Source organism: Saccostrea echinata, unplaced genomic scaffold, assembly GCF_033153115.1.
Source record: "Saccostrea echinata isolate AGI-Se365-2 ecotype Australia unplaced genomic scaffold, CSIRO_AGI_Sech_v1 ptg000029l, whole genome shotgun sequence".
Classification (NCBI taxonomy): domain Eukaryota; kingdom Metazoa; phylum Mollusca; class Bivalvia; order Ostreida; family Ostreidae; genus Saccostrea; species Saccostrea echinata.
In genome coordinates, this window is record NW_026889778.1 from 23,214,349 (window position 1) to 23,237,500 (window position 23,152).

At 32.4% G+C, this 23,152-nt stretch overlaps 1 protein-coding gene and 1 long non-coding RNA gene across 2 annotated transcripts in view; one reads left to right on the forward strand and one right to left on the reverse strand.

The window, feature by feature from the left end:
• Positions 1-10,941: 10,941 nt before the first annotated feature.
• Positions 10,942-21,423, reverse strand: LOC133195714 (uncharacterized). Its single transcript, XM_061331641.1, has 9 exons — positions 21,362-21,423; positions 20,904-20,981; positions 19,292-19,369; positions 18,669-18,840; positions 17,099-17,168; positions 15,295-15,427; positions 14,605-14,687; positions 14,152-14,228; positions 10,942-13,723 (listed from the first exon to the last, which is right to left on the reverse strand). Exons 2-9 carry the CDS (start codon positions 20,963-20,965, stop codon positions 12,488-12,490), a joined length of 1,911 nt encoding a protein of 636 aa, XP_061187625.1. The 5' UTR covers positions 20,966-20,981; positions 21,362-21,423; the 3' UTR covers positions 10,942-12,487.
• A 184-nt stretch (positions 21,424-21,607) lies between these two features.
• Positions 21,608-23,152, forward strand: part of LOC133194644 (uncharacterized) — a 23,694-nt gene continuing 22,149 nt past the window's right edge. The window contains exons 1-2 of the long non-coding RNA XR_009722147.1: positions 21,608-21,832; positions 22,862-22,993. This is a non-coding gene — a long non-coding RNA (uncharacterized LOC133194644). The remainder of the gene's footprint in view (positions 21,833-22,861; positions 22,994-23,152) is intronic.

Consider the following 23,152-nt stretch of genomic DNA (forward strand, 5'->3'; position numbering starts at 1 on the left):
AAAATGATAATTACATAAATGTCTGATAATAATTTTCCTTGACCCTATATGTAGCAGAAATAACCAAAAAACTTCTATATACTTTCCAATTTTTGTTCATGTAATTTGCAGGTAGTTTTCGAATTTGGATGTAGAATAGTTTTCAAAATAGGTTTGTGGCACTTTTTCAGTGTGCTATCTTTGATGAATATTGTTACAGCACTATAAATAATTTATTTCTTTTCTTCAGACAATGACATTTAAGCGATATAAAATGCTTAGTTTCTTTCTTAATATATGGAAATTAATGGTTGCAGCCATTGCAGAAAAATGAAACTTGCGAGGATATATGGTCCAATGTAATTATGTGTTTTAGATTTCACCAGAGTGTACACTATTAACTTCATTGCCAGACAGAGCGTGAATATTCGGCAGCGAGTACAAAAATACTACTACATGCATCTGCCACGTACATTAGTAGCAAAATGTACGAGCAAGAAATGAGCAACACAGGTCAGTTCAATGCATGTAAATACATGCAAATTGCAATAGAGGTAGTCCAGTAGGAAGCAATTTCAGTTGGGGTGGGAGGGGGGAGATAACAAAACATTTTCAGTTTGGGAGGACACTACAAAGTAAAAATTCAGTGACAAAAAAAGGTCACAATTATTGAGAGGACATATCCATAAAGTAGTTTTGTTTTGAATAGTACACTATATATATCGGGAAATCAAAGTACTGAAAGTACTACTACGAGTTGATGGTATTAATTATATAATGTTTAAATGAGTTGAGGTCTCTAGTCCATATATGGATTATGTGATATTATGTGCATTGATGAAAACTATAACTTTAAAATCTTTTCTCTTTGTTTTCTTTGATTGATTCACTGGTTGTATGTTGTTTTACGTCCCATTCGAGAATGTTTCACTCATATAGAGACGTCACCATATACCGGTGAAGGGCTTCAAATTTTGACCTTTACTCGGCACTCAGGGCTATTGAGCAGTGACGGATCTTTATCGTGCCAACGCCCACCGTGACACAGGGTCGAGGTTTTTAAGGTCTCATCCGAAGGACCGCAACTTTTACTTCAAAGTCCCGAGCGCATGGCGAAGGAACAGTTGCTACGCATTTTTTATCGACTTAGGTCAGTCGCGGCCGAGATTCGAACTCACGACCTCCCGATCACAAAGCGTTGTTTTCTTTGAGAAATAAAATTGTATCAGTTTATTTATACCTTTTCCATCATGTATTTTTAACATGTATATTTTTTTAATATCTACTGGAATGTATAATAATTCATCACAAATCGAACCTTTAAACATAGAAAACAAATAATACTAAGTTAGTTTTTGGATTTTTCGTAAAATGACAATGTAGCTTGCATTTTAAAGTAATTTGTATTTTTACAAAATGTTAAAGGATACCACCATCGAAATGGTAACAGAGCACAGACTATCATCATTAAAACTACCGAGAACAGTTTTTGGGCACTAGATATCATTTGACAGAAATATCATATATCAAGTGACTAGAAATTTCAAACAGGGAAAAATGGCACAACTGTTGTAAAATCATATTACAGAATGAAATCAACTAAGTAGACAAAAATAAAAAACAAAACAAAACAAAACAAAACAAACAAAACAAAAAAAAAAACAAAACAAAAAAAAAAAAAGAAAAAAAAAAAAAAAGAAAAAGTTTTAAACACACATATCTCAAACTAATAGGCCAAACCTACAATAGTATTACAAGTAGGGAATTATTATTTACAAATAGCGCAAATTGAATTATTTCATCAACATGCTCATTGAATATTTTTACTGCTTTCTTAAATTGACAAACAATTTTACATTTTCAATGTACATCAATATGTTCCAATTCTCGTGATTAAGCCAGTCTTAAAATTCATATCTTTTACTTTCATTTATATGTATATTACATAATTCAATTTTTTTTATTTAGTTACTATTGAAATTCAACTCATTGTCTTTCAAAATTTACATGCACATATGATATTTCAATTCTCTTGATTTAGCCACTCTTGAAATTCAACCCCCTGTCTTTTATGATCATTGATATACACAATAAATATTTTAATTTTCTTGATTACGCTATACTCTTGAAATTGAACTTCTTGACATTTAACTGAAATGATCATTTCATATGTCATTTCGTTTGGTTTAGTCACTCTTGAAATATAACTACTTGACTTTAATTGATATGCACATTTTATATATCATTTCTCTCGGTTTAGCCTTACTTGAAATTCAACTACTTGACTTTCATTGATACAAGTATGCACGTTAAAAAATTTCAATTCTTTCAGCTTTTCGACTGAAGACTTTAAATTTATCACAATGGCATGATATTGACTATTTACATGGTCTATCTACTCTTGAATTAATTTGATTTCTTGATCTCTTCACATTTATAAATATGCATTTCACATTTATCAATAACACCCACTTATTTTTTTATTTTTTTTATTTTTTTTTTTGTTTTTTGTTTTTTATTTATTGCCTTCAGTACTATTAATTCACTTTATAAAATGGCCAGTATCTGATAGCCAAACACAGCTGGACATATTAAAGGAAACCACTTTCCAGTGTTGTACCGACAATTAATGAGATAAGAATCACAGGCGTGTTAAGTGACCATTGCTGTATTTGAAGCTTGCTGTGAAACAGATCTAGATTGTAGAAGAGTGTTTTTAACAGGGAAAAAGAAATTGGAGCACAAAGTTGTCCGCTGCTGAAAAAATCTAACCCTTGAAGCAATTGAAATCTTTTATTGCTTGCACAAGAAATAAGAACTTTAATTTAAAAAATGTTTTACTGGTATAGCTCATTTCTTCCGCTTGAGATTAGTAGTTGATTTACTTCGACCTTCTTCATTGCAAACTTCTCCCTTTGTTTACAAACATAGGAAGTGTTCTCTGTGTTGAACGATTCAAACGATTCATCACTAGCGCGGGAAACCTGCTCTGTTCACTAGTATAACAGCGCAAGAATTAGTTTATTTATATACCACCAGCACGTCAATCTTTTAAAAATAACCTGGTTTGTACAATGTTCAATTTTGTGAATTTTCTTTAAAAAATTGTTTTCAAAATACTTTTTATTATATAAAACATTTATTGATATATAAATCAAAATTTTGTTTGCACGATATGTCACTTTTGTTGACCGCATGTCCCTAACACTATTTTCTTTTGCGGATGGACACAAATTTCAATAAAATTGATAATAAATGTTTATGTTTATAAACACTTCAAAACATATCAGGAAACATATTCTTGTTCTGTTGATTATGAAAACTGTAAATATACCAATATTATACAAGAATCCGTACGCAAAATACTCAAATGAAAATGTGATTAGTTTCGATACATTGGGGAATCCCTTACAAGTCACATAACATGAGTTGATACCATCAACTCGTAAAAAATATCCCCGTGCCTCCCTCTGGTTCCTCGGCTATGAAAAGATGGAGACAATGTAAGATCACCAAAATATATGTCGTTCATTCAGGTAGCAGAGGCCAGAAGGCAATCAGGGGTAACCATGCGAAGGGTATACCCCCGTGCTGTTATCGGAGGTGGGAGAACTAATACATGTATATGGAGTATTTACAAGTCGTATTTAGCAGTTGTTTAAATGCTTTCGGAGAATTGTGTTTAAATCGTAGGATTATAATACCTATATTGTTACATCTAATGTGAATTATTATTGAGGAATAATAAAAAAAAAAATATTTTAAGCACAACATGCACAATGATTCATGACAATGCGGACATTAGTTTACCTGTCTCTCCATTTGTAAAGGTATCACACCGGTAATTGTTTTCACTATGTAATTCTATATAGAATAAAAAATCATTAAAAATCAGGTATTCGAATTCATGAAAAAATATTTAGCAGGAAGTGTTAAACGTTACCAGTCACATCAGCTGACACCAAAAAATAGGGTACCTACACGGCATTTTCTGATTTTTTCCATCCGCAAACAGGAATACCCTCAAAACCACGTGTATTCAATGTGTTTATAAACATCCTGTGTGCACCCCAGGAAGTGGCCTCCTATGCCCCGAAAGAAATAGTTCCTGTCAAAAACCTTTAATATTTTACAAAGTACATAAAATATCCTAAGCACAGATACCAAAAATGTAAAAATAGAATAAGGGAAATTAAAAAATTTCTCACAATAAAAAAAATATTTCTTTATTATGTATGGAACTACAATTGACTAAGTTCATTTTGATTGGTCAATTACCGGTGTGATACCTTGAAGGACCTTTGAAGTTGTCAGATTTTTTTCATTTTTGCACCTGAGATTTCTTAAATAACTGTCACTAACATCCTGAAGCCTGGGGATCTAATTCCCATTATTGCTGGAGATATGATGCATTTATCTCCCTTACTCCAGAGCAGTCAAGAATACACACTGAGCACTCTGACAGAAGTTTTTTGTGCATATTTTGAAGCAGAATTTCATCCTTAATAGACTAAGCCTGGCAACCAATTTTGTATCCGTGGAGAGTATATGCACTGTTCTTCACAACAAACAAAAAATAATTCACAAGTCTGAGACCATTATGCAATTATTACATAACAAAATTGCATTTTACCCTCCTAAGAATGACAGAATTTACAGAAATTGTTAAATATTAGGCTGATAATAAAATCTGCATCTGGTCAATTTATGTTCCAAATAAAGCCTAGGTACTTGTCTACAACCTGCTATGCAGAAGTTTATCTAAAAGCTGTGTTGTAACACAGGGCAGTCCAAATGATATCAGCATCTGGGGAGGTTCTGAACAGCTCTGACACTCCATTAAACTTGCTTTGATGATAAGAAAATGGAGAAAACAATTCAGATGTAATTTATTGTTGTGATTTATGTAACTGGCTTTCTCTGCAGACACAAATTAGCCATGAAATTCCAATTGAACATGCATAATTATCCTCTTTTCATTGAATTACTCAGGAATTTCAAAGGTGTTTGATGATTAATTCAAGATTACAGCTTTTTGTTTCACCAAATTTACATAAAAATTCAACATTTAAATTTAAAAATATAAATCTTAAACATTTTTATGGGTCTTAACACTTTTAAATGTGAATAAATGCAACAAAGAAACTAATATCAGGCCATCCTCCATGATTCTTGGAGGTGGGTGGGTGTACAAAAACTGCTGATAAAATTTATAGGAAGTGACAAAAGAAGAACAGGGCACTTTATTAGCTGAATTATGGTTATTCTGATATTTTGATTGTGTAAATATGTCAAATTTCTTCATCACTTTAATTTGTAATTTATCAATATTTCAGTACATTAATGTGCTTAACAAATCATGCTAAAATAAACATCCTGACTGAGACTTAATTTAAAAGAGAGGGTCAACACCTACATAAAAGTGGTAAAATGACAAAAAACATTCTCCGGCAAACTGAAAAATCTTGAATGTCAGCTGCGAAAGCATGGAAAAAGTCTAGAGAACCATATCAGGCATACCATGGTGCTAAGTGACATTCTGTACTATATGTGTGATGCATGGTTGGGACTCAGAATAAGTATTCACTCTCATGCCCTGACAGTATTTATGCAATTTTGGTCATAAGCTTCTTATTTTTTAAAAATTCTTAATAAATTTTATTTGTACATTACTTTCATAAGACAAATTTAACTCATTTCATTATTTCTATTCCTCCACTCCAGTAATAAATGAATCACTTAAGGTGAATAAAATGAAAGTAAACCCAGTCTCTGTAAAATTTAACACTTTTTAAAAACATGTTTTACTTCTTCACATTTTATCGCAGTTGTCGCTTTTGTTGAAAACTCATTCGCAAACCCAGAAATAGTCTTTTCTTGAAAAAATCAGCCTAAAGTGCTTTTACGACAAAGTCTGTAGACACTATAATTGACTGCGGTCAGGTGGTGCACAGAGTTTAAAGTCATCTAAAATAAAAAACCAACATTTTCTAACTTCTTTCTACATGTCAGAATTGCATAATCCTACTTTGAAAGTCATAATTTGGAGTTTTGAGGGTAAAACATGACATATTATTAGTATTTTACATAGAAATCTGTATAAATTAATGTCAACCCTGCTTCTAAATTTAAAAATATGTGCTTTCACACAGAAAGTTCATAAAATGACATATTTTGTTGAAATATACCTTTATAAACTTAAAACTGCCTTTCATATGGGTGTAGATGATTTTACACAATCACCTTCAAGGTATCACACCGGTAATTGTTTTCACTATGTAATTCTATATAGAATAAAAAATCATTAAAAATCAGGTATTCGAATTCATGAAAAAATATTTAGCAGGAAGTGTTAAACGTTACCAGTCACATCAGCTGACACCAAAAAATAGGGTACCTACACGGCATTTTCTGATTTTTTCTATCCGCAAACAGGAATACCCTCAAAACCACGTGTATTCAATGTGTTTATAAACATCCTGTGTGCACCCCAGGAAGTGGCCTCCTATGCCCCGAAAGAAATAGTTCCTGTCAAAAACCTTTAATATTTTACAAAGTACATAAAATATCCTAAGCACAGATACCAAAAATGTAAAAATAGAATAAGGGAAATTAAAAAATTTCTCACAATAAAAAAAATATTTCTTTATTATGTATGGAACTACAATTGACTAAGTTCATTTTGATTGGTCAATTACCGGTGTAATACCTTGAACACTCCAACTTTCTGTGTTGTGTTTTTGCCTATAACTTTTGTAAAGTTTACCCTGATTGGTTAAAAGGTGAATAGGAATGCAAGCAGTTATTGATTTACAAGACATTTAAAATCAGAGTACAAATCTAGTTGATAGAATTCTCAATTCAGTTAAACAAGAATGACTGCTCCTCTAATACATTAAAGTTTTCTTCATATTTTTTAAATTATTGTAAAAATTTTGAAGAATCAGACATAAAAATTACATAATTATGCATTATCCCAGACATTTCCCGGCTTTATTGGTGATGACACAACTGGCAAGAATTTGGGATTGTATAGTTTCTGTCAAATTGTCCATCTTTTAGGGTGAAAACATTTGACGTCATACGCCACATGTTCTTGGCGATTCAGCGCGGACTTCAGTGAAAACAGAAAAAAATAATCTAGTTTTGAAATGCATGGATTTAAATAATGCGCGGATCCAGGAGTTTTATCCCGTGTGGTGTCCACATCCACTCAAAAAAGGACTATTACATCTGTACATGCTGTAAAAAAAATTAATCGAGCATCATTACCAAAAAGTCTTAAATATTGATTGAAAATCACAACGCATGTACATGTGCAGTAAAACACGCTTATAATATAATGATCGACGTGCCAGGGACGAATGATTTTGCTTCGTTGTGAGAGTAATTCTTCATATCCGTTGGTTCACAATATACTTTAAAGTCAAAGAGAATGAAAATCACTTCGCTGTAAGGACAATTCATTAAAGTGTGTTTTGTTGTATTCATTTCAATCCTAAACACAGCTCCGCATTATTTTCCTGGGGGTTAAATTTTGGTGTGTAATTTGCAATGAACGTTCCTTGCAATTTTTTTATACAATCTACCATTTAATTATATTTTCAAAGGAAATTTGTTCCTTTACTCCTTTCTTCAGATTTTCGCCCTATTTATGATAATTAAGGTAAAGGTCTAGTAAAATGAAAGCTACGGTGCCTATACAGGTTTCTCAAATTAGAAAACTGAATTCCTTTAATGATCGATTCTTCATAACTATTGCTTTGGAAAATAAGGTGTATCATATCATAATATTTTGAGGTTACCACCAAGAAAGAAATTATTCTAAACTGTCATTTTCAATAACAAGAGGCCCAAGGGCCTTAACAGTTACCTGAGTATAATACAACAATTTCGAAGTTAAATACACTGATAGATGAAGCAATCTGCCCTAAAGCAAGAGAAGTAGGAAGATCAGGATCAACAAAATAATAAGTCTAGCATTCAGTATCAACTCATAAATTAAGTTCTAATCTGTCCCCCACTTAACACTATCACCATGCAGACTATTGACAAACTATTAGTGCTTCTGTACTATTTTTAAACCCATATTAAGACCTCTAGCATTGACCTCTCTTATGGTCTTTGAAGAACTTTTAATAAGATAAGTTATTTTTGTCTCATTTTTATTTATCTATTACTTACAGGTCTACCTGATTATTAAAACTAAGAAAGTACTTTTTTAATTATACGATAAACATTCTTGCATAATTATCTTATTCTATTAACCTTTCAAATACATTATTTACAGTGATTAATTATCAAAGGTGAATGGAAAAGGGGAATAACTTCTCTCAGTAGGATACAAATTAATAGAGCCCTGCCCAGGACCAGAATGCTTAGACGAATGGTCCAGATGTTTAAAAATCTGGTAGAAATACACTTATTCATATCATTTAAACTTTTACTCAGTTTGCTTCCGATATGCCTAGAAGCAGAGAAGAATTTCACAGGTACAATGCATTTTCACTACAGATTCAACAAAGCCTTACCCTAACACCAGAACCCAAGACCAAGGGTCAAGAAATTTACAAATTTGGAAGAGTTACCCTCATCATCATAACTATGGACTCCAAAGAAATAACACTTTTCCACTATATTATCAAAAGCCCCCCCCCCCCCCCTCGTTATGCCAGAACCCCTGACCCTAGGACCACAAGATTTAAAAATTCTGTTCAAAGCTCCCATTTTCATCATAGCTAAGCAATTTATTTATCAGCTCAACACTAAGGAGCAGACAGGATTAATTAATGATTAATTAATAGAATTAATGCTTTTTCACTATATAATCAATAGAGCCCCCCCCCCCCCCCTCCTCAAGAACCCCCAAAAACTGAGACCATATATTTAAAAATTTTAGAAGAGGAATCCTTGTCTATCATAATCATGCACTTAGTTTGTTTAAATAATCTCCAGTAGCAGAGAAGAAGATTTTCAAAGAATCAATGCATTTTCTATATATAATCAATAGAGCCCCGCCCTAACACCAGAACCCCTGACCCTGGGGCCATGAAATTCACAATTTTTGAAAAGGCATCCTTATGCATCATAACCATGCACTTAGTTTGTTTAAATAGTCTCCAGTAGCAGAGAAGAAGATTTTCAAAGAATCGATGCATTTTCACTATATAATCAATAGAGCCCCACCCTAACACCAGAAACCCTGACCCTGGGGCCATGAATTTCACAATTTTGGAAGAGGCATTCTCGCTCATCATAACTATGTACTTAGTAACTTTATTTAATACCCAGGAGCAGAGAAGAAGATTTTCAAAGAATTAATGCATTTTCACTATATAATCTATAGAGCCCCGCCCTAACACCAGAACCCCTGACCCTGGTGCCATGAATTTCACAATTTTGGAAGAGGCACTCTTGTTCATCATAACTATGTACTTAGTAACTTTATTTAATACCCAGGAGCAGAGAAGAAGATTTTCAAAGAAATAATGCACTTTCACTATATGATCTATATAGCCCCACCCTGGGGCCAGAACCCCTAACCCTGGGGCCATGAATTTCACAATTTTGGTAGAGGGCTCAATGCTTATTACAATGATGCCAACAGTTTGACTGCTTGATGTCCAGGAGTAAAGAAGAAGATTTTTAAAGATTGCATTATTTTGGGTGGTTTTAGCCCCACCCCTCAGGCCCCAGGGGGGCAGGGACCATGAAATTCACAATTTTTGTTCCCCTTTACCTATAGATGCTATATACCAAATTTGGTTGAAATTGGTTGAGCGGTTCTAGAGAAGAAGTTAAAAATGTTCAAAAGTTAACGCACGACGGACGAAAACAGATAGCAATAGGTCACCTGAGTGACTCAGGTGACCTAAAAATAGAGATATAAATATGGAATTCAGTTGGTAAAATGAAAGTACTATCTTATGATTTCAATGACGTAAATTAAAGGGAATTTCAGGAAGATGGCTTGCTACATTTCATTTTCTGGGATTCAACTGGACATTAATATATTTCCTCAGAACCGGCTACACATATGCCCGTTGCGATTGTAATTCAACGAGATAAAACTTCATTGCAACATTTTTAAAGGCAGTATAATAAATATAAGTTACGATTCGCTTGTCTTAAAAAAAAAAATGATTGAAAATTCTGTTCAAAATTAATTTAAATCATTTGAAAATTAAAATTAATCTGTCTTCTTGATTAATCATTTATGCTCTTTTAGCGAATAGTTATGTGGATTGAAAATCAATTTTATATTAATATCCAGTGTTTTCATGGACGTCCGCGCTGAATAATTCAATACAAGAGAGGCAAATCAAATGCCCTGAATATATTGAATAAAGAACACAAGTACAAGTTCCCTATACAGAAATATCTCTTCCTCTAGATAACAGAAAGATATATATATATATTTGATGTTTTTTTTTTAATTCTGACTTTCCATGTTAAATGCATACACATTATCTATAAAACGTGATGGATTCTAAGCACTACAAAAATGTATAACATCAATACACGCCTATTTTATACTCATATGTGTACACATGTACTATATAAAATAATTTAGAATAGAAGTATACATAAGAATTTTGTATACAACATATAAATTCAATAAATTAGAAAAAAAATATAAATGAGGTATAAAACTTTGAACAGATTGCACATAATGAAATAAAAATGGTAGGCCAATGCAAAAGCAGACCTATATTTAACCAATCAGATTCCAGCATTGAGTCATGTGACCCATTATTAAGTAAAAAGATTATGTTCACAACTGTATGATAATAAACATGTCAACAAATTCTAGCAAAATCAAATACTAAAATGTACAGCATTGTTTGGGTACTTACCATTTGAATGAACTGAACTGTCACCTGACAGTATGATTATTTTAAAACTATTTAGAATGAGTCTTGTAAACACAGCAAACACAGAATATAATTATGATTAGTTTAAAAAACAAATGACATTATAATGATACAATTTTCATAATGTAAAATAAATGCACAATATTAAATGATGCATGAATTGACATCTTTTACAACTCAAAAAATAAATCATAATTAATGCTTTAATTTCAACTTGAATGAAAATATACATATTTCACCATTCTTAATATTCATTTTCATAATATTCCATTGTTCTCCTAAAAACTCAATGTGTTCAATACCTCTGCTTCAGAATATATTTTAGCAAAATTATAATGAAGATATGAGAATCAATGAAAAAAATAAGTTAAAATACTGACTAGACAGGAGTGTCTTAGAACGATATGTCTGAAAATGAAGAGATCATAATATCTTTGCATATAATAAATATAAAATAATTTACTGTTTATAAACATTTCGGGTACATCAGCATAAACACAAACTTTACATGGGTACATGTATTTTTTCAGTATGCAAAAAGATTACTGAGCAGATTTTAAAATGATATTTTCTGTTACTTTGAAAATGTCTTAATGCAGTTTTACAAATATATTAAAAAATGCTTATTAGAAAAATAGCAGATCATGTTGAAAGGGATCAATAATTTTGACACTTAGTCATCTCTAATACTATTTCATTTCCCATAATTATTTCATAATAAACATCAACCAACAAAAAAATCTCGAGTCTGGTTCCAAACATACATTATTTCAGAAGCCATTACTTATACAGGAAGTATACATCTATAAACCTGGTATAATAAATAAGCATAATAAACACACTCAAACGATTTCATAGGAGAAGACGTTCTTTTTATATTATTGGTCATATAATAAAACTGTGCAATGGTGCAACAATTGCACACATGTAATTTGCACATTACTGTTAGAAAAATTGAATTCTTTGCCCAGTTTAGTTTATAATTTAGATGATCATGATTGTTTAATATTTTCAGCAACAAAAATAATTTGCTGTACAATTCCCAATGCCAACTAACAATCGAACAAAATTCAGCTAATAAGCATTAAAAACAGAATATTATTGGAAAAAAACACAAATAGTATTTTATCTCCTTGTTTTAGTTTTTCCAGTCCACTGGAAGCCCTATAAACAGAAAGCAGCTAAAAATATGTTCTTCTAGAGTCTGTTCTCTACAATGTGGCTCTCTCTCTCACTCTCTCTATTCACTTGACATATACAAAATAATATATAGCTTTTATAAACATTTCAAACTTTTTTCCCTGTTATAACAACTGTATTTAAATAAAGAATACAGGTTTAGATCAAATAATTCTACCCCATCATGTCACAATATGACTTATTCATGTCTCATCTTCAAATGGAGTACAAAATTTCATATCTATTCTGCTATTAGGTATTACACTTTTCTATAATTCTTTGCAATACACATTTTTGGCCAGAGCAAAGTAGAAATAAATACTACAACTTTGGGATTATTTGGATTATGTACTTTCTTCTCAAAAGTCAGTGTAAAATCCTAAACAAACAATTATATCAGTGCAACAACTACAGTACTTCTTCCTGTACAAAATACTTAATTTGATCTACTTAAGCTACTTGGAAAATGGGCATGATGTATCTGTGGCAAAATCTTTTGGCTCTGATTTGACAATAGGAAGTTGAGGGGGTGGGCTACCAAGGGAGTGGGTGGCCTTAAAAGCTTGATTGACAGGTGTGTCAGTCCCATGTGAAGGAGGCAAGTCCTGTATAATATCAGGAATGTGTATAGGACTCTGGCTTGGGGGAAGAGGAACTTCATCGGGAATACTCCCATGATGCATTTGTGCATTCCCATAATGCCCTTGAGGCTGAGACAGTCCATTTCCCTGAGAATAGCTTTGACTGCCATAGAAACTGTTGGGAACACCTTGAATACAGTTACTATTAGACTGAATGGGTGATTGGGACAAACTTAAAGTGTTTCCAGTACAATTAGGAGAGGCATTACTATTGAGTCCTTGACTAAGATTTTCCAGCATCTGCAATGGATTGCTTGATTGTGTCTGAGCATCATTTCCTTGAAGCATTGAATTATTGTAAGCTGGAATGTTGGAAGACCAGTCATGTGGTTCTTGTTTGACCTGTACTTGTCCTGTCCAAGATGAAGACATTGACATAGCATACTGACCACTCATTTGAAAGTTTTGACCTCCTTGATGAAAGGTCATTTGTGACGACATTGCCATGGCCTGTGTGAAGGTCTGATTAGGGTGGAAGCCCTGCTGTCTGTAAGCTTCTGACTGGAAGTTCCCCTGGAATCCAGGGCCCTGTTGATTGTTTGATGCTAACACTCCTTGTTGAGACATTTGCTGCGGAGAGTAATTTCCTTGAGGGAACTGGTTATTGTACATCTGATGTGTGGACATGTTGGGACCTGTGAAGTTATTCTGAGCACAACCAGACATATGTCCACCATATTCCTGTGGAGAAAATCCTGGCTCTTGCTTGATGCCCATGAAATTTGGATTGCTAGGGTGACAAATATTTTGTCTGTTTGGTTGAGGGAAGTTTCTCTGGTCCATTTGTTGAGGGGACATCATGGTCCCTGGTTGGTCACTAAACAGAGGAGGGCTGCTCTTGGAATCTTCATCTGCCTGTTCCTTCTTGGGTTCTTTCTTCACAACCTTGAGTTCAACATCAGGAAAACAAACTTCGGAGTCATCTAGTTTCTCTAGATCTCCACGTAAATAGTCGCGAAGTTTCTTTAAAGCTGTGTAGAACGGAACTTTGTCAATGGCCCTTGGAAGTTGTGAACATCTTGCGGAAGAGGACGGCATCACATAGACAAGCTGGAAAAGAAATAAAACAATGACTGAAAACATTCTGCATGTTTCATTATTATAAATGAATACAAGAAGTAATGCTCTTTTTCTTCATGTTCTATAGCATATATAGGGCGATGCAATTTCATATATACAGTAGAGCTTTGGCATCTTGAACACTGATATCTGAAGTACCATAGATATTCCGAAGTGATTTGGAAGTCCCAAACACTTATTCTTTAAATATTTAACCCTCAATATCTCGAATTCTCGGATATCTAACTTTTTTCTCAGTCCCAATGAGTTCGAGATAACGAGGTTTGACTGAAAAAGTTTTACACTAATGATAAACTATTGGATATGCAATGAGAACAGTTCCTAACAGGCAACAGATGGACATAGGGTCACGTAAACTTTCTCTTACATATAAAATAGCGATATTGTTAAGCACTTACGGTTTCAGTTCCTGAAAAAGCCTCTGGTTGCTTCCCAAAGGCAAAGTTCTTATGGCCAACAAAAACTTCATAAATACCTAAAACAAAATATAAGCCATATATATATGAGATTTATAATTTTTGTTCAATGACATTCCAAGGCAGTTAAATTTCATTTACAAGAAATTTATGTGGGGAAAAAAATCCTTAAATGGCAGTCGCCTAACTGTTCATGTTTTCCCATGAATTTTCTATGAAGAGACAACTTAAGTGAATTTCATGCAGAAATTTTCAAGATAATATCATGGGTAACTCTTTTCATGTGAAATTCCCATAAAGCAAACTTAGCTGTGTAAAGCATTGCTAATTTTGTGACTTCAATTTTTTTCCCCAATGCCACTGCCTCTTGTTCAAGTATTCAATCTCCCCTTCTACTAAAATGCTGCTTCCCTTAATAAATTAATTCAGACTTACCTTTGCCATTAAATACTGCAATCTTTGGTTTGTATTTCTTAATTTTCTCTTGTAATATAAGAGCTCCTTCTTTTATTTCTTTCCTGAAATCAATCACAATTTGTTTTGAAAAGAGAACAGATAACTGAGAGAAAACTTTTATTAGATTTTACATTGCATTGTACTCAAAATACATTTAGATACATGTATTGACATCTTTACTTGTGCACAGAAAATATCGGAATCTGACACACTCCACTGCTCAAACAAAAAAAAAAAAATATAATATTATCTGATCATCATTTTTACTTATAAACATATTGTAAATTAAAGTGGTTTAATAATGGAATTTAAGCTGGGGGGTTAAGCATGTTTTTAACAGGCAAACATTACTCGTAAAAAGGGGGCAGGGGGAATGGTCTGACATGAATTTTATGCTCCTGAATGACATGCAAATGCTTGGATATTTTTATACCATGTGTGGCAGCTTTACACTTAACACCTAAGGAATGTACATGTATATTTTCCCAATGCCTAAATAACCAGTTAATAGAACATTTTGAAAAGAAAAGCAACAGAAAACAAAGGTTTCAAAATATACATATACCTAATTCACCTTACATACAGCAGGTTATCTCTATTTATGCCTTACTTAAGTTTGTAATTTAAATCATCGTATATCAAATATATCTGTTTATGGTTCTAAGTTACCTTGTCAGATCAGCACTTCCTCTAGTTGTCCTGGCAACAATGTTAGTAAACCCAATCCCATACTTCACGAGTTTATAGTCATCGTAGGCATTCAGCTGTTCTGGGATTAATCCCGATAGGAACAAGCACTTCCCTGAAAAGGAAAAACATAGGTAATCAAAGATTACGAAGCTTACCTCGACGAAGGTTATCTATTAGTAAGGCAAATCTCACATCATATTTTTTTTCTAGTTAGGGTACATCCCAAGATCAATATCCATACAAGTTTGGTTTAAGAAGGACTTATAGTTACTTGGAAATAGACCTGCTCAAAAAACTTTTAACCTGTTTACTAATCAAGAAAATTTTGGTCAGTTCCAACATCCAAAGCAAGTCTTGAAGTTTTCATCCTTAGATGCACCATCCATGCAAGTTTAATCATAACATGCCGTAATATTATATAGCTACTCAAAAAACATTACCCTGGTCACTCATCTGGAAAATGTAGGTCAGATTCAGAATCCGAAACAAGTCTGAAAGTGTCCATTCTAAGATACATCATCCATGCTAATCTGATTAAAATATGGCTAAAATTCACTCATCTGGAAAATCTAGGTCAGATTCAGCATCCGAAGCAAGTGTGGTAGTGTCCATTCCTAGATGCATCATCCATGCAAGTTTGGTCCAGGTAGGGCTTAAAGTTATTTGGTAACAGACCTACTCCAAAAACTTTAACCTGGTCAATCATCTGGAAAATCTAAGTCAGATCCAGCATCCGAAGCAAGTGTGGTAGTGTCCATCCATAGATGCATCATCCATGCAAGTTTGGTTCAGGTAAGGGCTAACAGTTACTTGGGAATGGACCTGCTCCAAAAACTTTCACCTGGTCACTCATCTGGAAAATCTAGGTCAGATCCAGCATCCGAAGCAAGTGTGGTAGTGTCCATCCCTAGATGCATCATCCATGCAAGTTTGGTCCAGGTAGGGCTTATAGTTACTTGGGAATGGACTTGCTCCTAAAACTTTAACCGGGACGCTGACGCTAACGCCGACGCCAATGCCGGGAGTATAACATAAGCTCACCTCAACTTCGTCGAGATGAGCAAAAAAGGATTGTTTATTGTGTACATTCTTTGGGAAGAATTGTAGGAATTCTGGAATTATTTTACTTGTTTAATTCATTTAATTGTGAAAAAATCCTTTTATTTTATTTCAGTGTTTCCCTCTACATATTTAAATTACTGAATGTAAAAACATCTTGCTTTAAGAACCCTCTCTACACTGCAAACTAAAGAGTTCTGATTCTATGGTATTTTTCTGCAGTTAGAGTGATCTGCCCTTAGATCTAAATTCCAATAAATTGAAATGTACAGTATATTACTTAATTTGTAACCAGTTCAAGCATTCATAACATTTTAAATAGCCAAGATAAATTAATTGAACACTTTATTTGCATGTATTTTCTCCATGGAAGTAAACAATAGTGATTTATGTTCATTGATACTTGATTGTCTTTGAACATTTTTCCTGGAGGTAAATGCCACATACCATATATTGAAAATTAAATTGATAAGCTTAATATTTACAACTTTATTCAAAATAATTTTCTCAATGTCCAAAAAACATTTTGCACTGGTGTATAGAGGGTCCTTAATGCTGTTTTTAATTGATTCCTCTCTTGATTAAAGATGGTTATTTATTTTTTTCCCTAAATGATACTACTATTAGTGATAAAGTAATTTAAGTTTAGAAAATTGTGGAAACATCTTTAACTACTAAATCTCCACATATGTTTGTCTACGTTGAGTTTTTGGAAAGCACATACAGAAATGGTTTCCAGGTCCGGCATAGTGATGTCCCACATAGGCAGCACATAATCCTGGGTTAATACCAACCTAAATAGCAAAAAAAATATGGCATAATTAATAAATTCATGATTACTAACTCTTTTAAATTTATCTACAATATAATGTCATTGTTTATAGTTGAATTTGTTCATTACATATCTTGTCACCATAATCACTGTTTAATAGTATGATGTTGAATGAGTTTAATGGACAAAGATCTATTTTGAAGATCTAAAGAGACAACCTTTGTAAAGTATAACAGATTATACATCTATTAAATCTTGACAATTTAAATAGTATATTGTGTTTATTTTCAATCTAATTATAATAAGTGAAAAAATCTTTGATATTAATTATTTTGAGTAGAACTGATTTGCCAGTTTTCAAACCATTTACCACAACAATAACATGTACATGTAGTACACTGTCTTGCGATAAATTCAGGTGTGGAGAAATGTCTAAAGTTACAATTAAACCCCCCCAAAAATAAATAAAATAACAATAATAACAATACACCAGGGAAAAACAAGCAAGATATTTCATTGTTCTTGGAACCTTCACCTCCCCCCATTTTGGTAAAAGGGGAAAATATTTTTATTCATCTTCCTTTACTACATGTATTTTGTGCAAATGAATTGACAGATAACTCTTTCACTCTTCTTTTTGTCTGTGCATTTTGCACTGTCAAAATATATATCGGAAAAATTGAATTTTGCTTACAATATTTTCTATCCTTTTTAATATTTTTTAAAGAGAGTTAACTCCATATTTCATAAAAATCTAAATTTTCATGACTGTGTTTCTTAATAAAAAAAAAAGATTAATTTTAAGCATGACAAAAATTTGAATTTTTTACTAGTAATTATTATTTTCATAAGTGATGGCTCTCAGTCTTGTCCATTTACTGCTTATAGAGGACATTATCAAGAAACATTGAATGAAAAATGAAACTTTATGCAACTAAACTTATTCATTTTACTTATATCAACATATATTTTGTTGTTATTTTCATGGTTTTTGAAAAAAGTTCATTTGTAGCATCTGTCCTTAAACAATTATTTAACATGTTAAATAAATTTCCAAATAAAATAAATCTCTGGGCCTCATTTCTTGTTTTTCACTAATGAATACATTTTGGAACATTTTGTCTTGTTGGAAATCAAGGGTTAGAGCATAAACTTGAATTACATTGTACCTAATGATACTATTTTTGTTTTGAATATTAGCTACCCCTTTTTGCAATATTTTAAATGCTTGGGGTGCTCAATGGGTAGAATATGGTATGATTTTCCTGGTTTCTTACAAAGTGCCTACATTTTCTGGCCTTTTACAACTAAATGAGTATTTCAAGATTTTTAGATTTCTTACAATGAGTATGTCTATATTTTCTGGTGTCTTATAAGACGTCTACTCTCTTACTACAAGTACGTCTCAATTTTCTGGTTTTCACAATGAGTATGTCTCAAGTTTCTAGTTTCTTACAATGAGTATTCTATATTGTCTGATTTCTTATGATGATTATTATGTCAATATTTTTTAGTTTCTTACAATGAGTATGTCCAGATTTTCCTGTAAGTGGTCTGGTAGCTCCCTTTTCATAACTTCGTCCTCACTCATTCCATTAAATCTGTCTCTTTTCTTCTTTTTCGTAGGCATGTGGTCTGTTATTTTGTCCTGACTTTCTTCCTTTTTCTTTCTTCCTCTCTTTTTCTTTTGCACACTACATAAAATATAATATATAATTCATAAATATACATGAATATTTACTTTTTCCCTTTAGTATAAAATGTATAAGTGGTACAGAAATATTTTAAAAGAGTTTTTTTTTAATTTTTATTTTAATTATTGTTTATGAAAAATAATTGTCAATTGCAATTTTGTTGTATTATTTAAGCAGATGTTAACATCATTTGGCATGAATATTTAAAAAATGTATACTTTCTGTGTGCTTTGCTTGTCATAAGAACAATGATAGTTGCATAGATATCTTTATGATCAATCTGTACAAAAATTGCTCTACATTAGTCATTAATTCTTCAGTGCCTGCATAGATACTGTACAGTCATGTAGTTTTCTTTAAAACAAATATTTATAGAGTGACAATTAATGGCTTTATTATAATGATCTCTGAAAAATCATTTTAATACAACTTCTTTATTTCCAAAACAAACCTCTCCACTGGCTCTTGTTTAATTAATCCAGGATCTGGAACATTGAACCCTGGGGGGTACATCATGGGGCCTCCAGGCCTGTGTAAAACATAAATACACACATGTTTAGATCCTGTAATAAAATGCCATCACACATATGTACATGCTGTGAACAAGGCATTGTGGATAAGTGTCTCATTTGTAACTAAGTGATAAAACATCCTTACAACATATGTGTAACAGTACTGTTAACTAATGATAAGCCATGAGTAAGATTATATCTGCATTTCTGTGGTATTTATAGTGCATATAAATGCAGCTGAGTTGAGAAACTGACAGTAAGAAAAGTTTTAAAAATTTTGAGGTTGAAAGACCAAAATAAGACAATTGGGGTTAACTGATGATAAATAAAATGCTAGTATAGTGAGTATACTTTGTTTATTGTAATGCAATCAGTGATTTTTCTACACCAATTTTAGGTCCGAATATCGGCCCTTTCCCCTATCAAAAATTACCGATTTTTTCCCAATTTCATTTGCTTTTTTCCCACAATAAAACCGTTCTTGTTTTTGTTATATTGAATTTTTTTTATGTTGGACTTATCTAAAATAGAACACTATTGTTCTCGGTCAATAATAGTGAAGAACAGCTGATTATTTTGTGCATTTACAAGACATATTTTATCTATTTTATTTTACCTGTCAATTAAGGTTAATTTCAATCTTATTAATTTTTCCCAATTTGACACAAATGTCGATAATTTTTCCCAATTGTAAAGGCCCAGGCCCCTTTCAAAAAGTGTAGAAAAATCACTGGCAATATACCGATTTAGTAAGTTTTATTCACTTTTTTAAGATATTATATGGTGTACATGAATAAAAATTAGATTTCATAATTGCCTTGTTGTCAAAAAAGAAATAATTACTGTGGAATGATTATCTACATGTATTTAGACTTAAATTTTATTAAAGCTGTGCTAAATTTAAACAAAAACTTTCAGTTTTGACAATGTATGAACTTTTCATCAATACAACCCTATCTGTTAAACCTAATATAGCTTAAGTTCACTGATCAAATGAATAAAGAACATTTTCAATACTTTTGAAGCTAGTATATCCTGCTTACAAAAAATATATCTTGTCTTTTAACAGCACTGAATTTATCACATACATTGAACTTATTTCCCTCAGATTTGAATATTTATAAATGCCCCACATTTTCTAAACGAAAAATTTTTTTTTAAAACTAGAATTTTCCTTGTAATTAAAATCATTCCATTCAACAATAATCATTACACCAGGCAGTGATTTACATATCACTATGAGCTTGGTAGTATGGATGATTGTTTGAATTATAATTTATACTGTACTGTACAAGTTCAGCCTTGTTCAAGTTTTAAAATGGGTAATTATAGTTATAATACATGTACTTTGAAAGACAAAGAGTGGATAAAGATCAAGATTAAGGAAAAGGCTGGAATTAATTAAGCTTATCTTCATGAGATCCAGATATAGAAATCCCAGTGAGAGCCATGGAGATTCAAGTTGCCATCATGATCATTGAATAATCACTGTTTATACAGAATTTATCATTGTATTTATAACAAAGAGACTGATTTAAGACACAAACTTACATATGGCCAGGGTTGGGTGGAAATGCAGGGGATTCCATCATAAACAGATCTGCATTGTTCATTGCTGTGCACCACTCACTGTGTAAAATTCACAAAATAATACACAATCTGTACATTATTCATTTGCCCATATCTTCGTATGTTAAAAGTAAATTCTCTTATCATCTTATCATAAATAGTTCAATGATCTACCATTGAGCACGACAGCAACACGTTCATTTAAGTTAAAGATACATTAGGCATCGGAGTTAGGCCTTCTGACAATTTGTTATACACAATATCCCCCCTTCCTGGAAATGTGTGTGAGAATCTTAATCACTCCATTAATTGGAGCACGTTTGCAATATTTTTGCGCCCATCAATTAACAATCCTATGGCTGTATGTAAAATCACCTAATAAATATCAAAATAATCTATAATAATATGGTCCATTTACAAAAATTGAGTGTAAACATTACCTGCAGGTGCTCGACTCGGTGAAGCTTTGTTCTTCGTCTCTTCTTTCATCTGATTGGTTGAATAGGGTCAAAGGTGAATTATTGGCCAATGGCTAACAAGTTAAGTTGTCTAAAAATATTGTAGGGAGAGTCCGTAAAGAGTTGTCTTTCCTAATCCCTTTTTTCTTACACATTTTTTGATTGGATAAAGTATTTAAGAACTGACCTTTCAAAAATCGGCTTATGAAATAAAATAAAATACAAAATGGCTGCGCCCTTGGAAAAGGAATGATCATGATGACAGTTACACAGCAAAGAACGAAAACATGAAAAAATATCCCTCAGATACAATCTTCATCAATCGAATAATTCAAAAATTTAAAGTCACAAGTAATAAACTAGGAGATAAGAAATACTGGATCATTTCCTTTCTGGCAGGGGCTGCGTTAGAGTTTTGCATGGTGAAACTGGATGTAAACGGTCATAGTTATTGTAGGTATATTTCAGATTTGTGAAACAATTTGTACCAAAGGTATTTTGCGTTATGTTAAAAGCTAAAATCTTGCATACACTGGTTTTATTTTTACAAATTCAGCATAAAAGACCGAAAGTACATATGTAAGAGTATTGGAACATGTTGAAGGTGTTACCGTTGGGGTGAGCACCTGGAGCACAGTTGTGTATTAATAATCAGTGATTTTAGGGCTGATTTGGGCCCGAATTTCGGCCCCAGTCTCATTAAAAAATAGACCTGTATTTTCCCAAAATATAGTGGAAGTTTTCCCAAAGAAAAACTTACTTTCTTTGGTCATTGGGCTTTACAGGGACAGCCGAGTGTCTGGTTGAAGAAGACTACTGGTCACCCAATATTATTTAAAGTTTGACAAATGTTTACAAACATAACGTTTTGGCACGAAAATACAGATAAAATTATGATACTTATTTTTGAAATACTATTTTCACATTTGAACACAGCCACAGTTCATAAATCTTTTACCACACCTCTAATTGCTAGAACTAGAACATATCGATTAAAGTTTCCTGCAGAGTCTGGTCGGAGTTTAAAGAGACAGCCGAGTGTCTGGTTAAGGAGACTGTCTGTGTATCTGAAAGCAGTGTCCCAAATAATGTAACAAATTTGACACAAAGTGAAAAATGTTACAGATATTGTCCACTGAATTGCAACAAAAACAATCATGAAAAGTTTGATTATTTGCTTGACAATCATTAAAACATTGTTAGTTATTAAACAAGAGCATCAGATAATTATTAAGTAACTTATGAAACAAATAGAAATGAATAGCAATTTAGATAGACATAACAAAAATTCCTTTACAGTGAATTCTAGGATCATACATCAAAATAATATTTGTCACTGTTTAGATATTTGTTACACTTTTGGACATTTTGTCATTGTTTGGATATTTGAGTAATTGTTACATTATTTCGATATTTGGTTAATTGTTACACTGTTTGAATATGTGTTACACTGTTTCCAGCGAATATTTTGCTCAATTGCAGATAAAACTTACACAAGAAGAGAGGCATTGAAAGAAGCTCAGAAACGATTCATAGAAGAACTAGAGCGTAAAGAAGTGGATGAATTACTAAAAAGTACCCCCAAAGAGGCCCTGGATTCAGTGACAATTTGAGGTATGTCTCCTTAATTTCAGTTCAATGGAAAATCAAATAAATAGGGGTGTTTATTATGCATATAATTACAATGTGTATGTTCAGTTTAATACTGTAAAGGTAATTGAGTTCTGAAATTCATTTTTCATAAAGGTGCAGTCAGGAATAACACAAATATTT

Excerpts from the sequence above, each read along its gene's own strand:
- LOC133195714 (XM_061331641.1), bottom strand. The coding sequence starts at position 20,965 with ATGAACAATGCAGATCTGTTTATGATGGAATCCCCTGCATTTCCACCC. Across the intron at positions 15,428-17,098 it reads CGGACCTGGAAACCATTTCT|GGAAGTGCTTGTTCCTATCG; the intron begins GTATGTGCTTTC and ends TTTCCTTTTCAG. Across the intron at positions 14,229-14,604 it reads TGCAGTATTTAATGGCAAAG|GTATTTATGAAGTTTTTGTT; the intron begins GTAAGTCTGAAT and ends ATTTTGTTTTAG.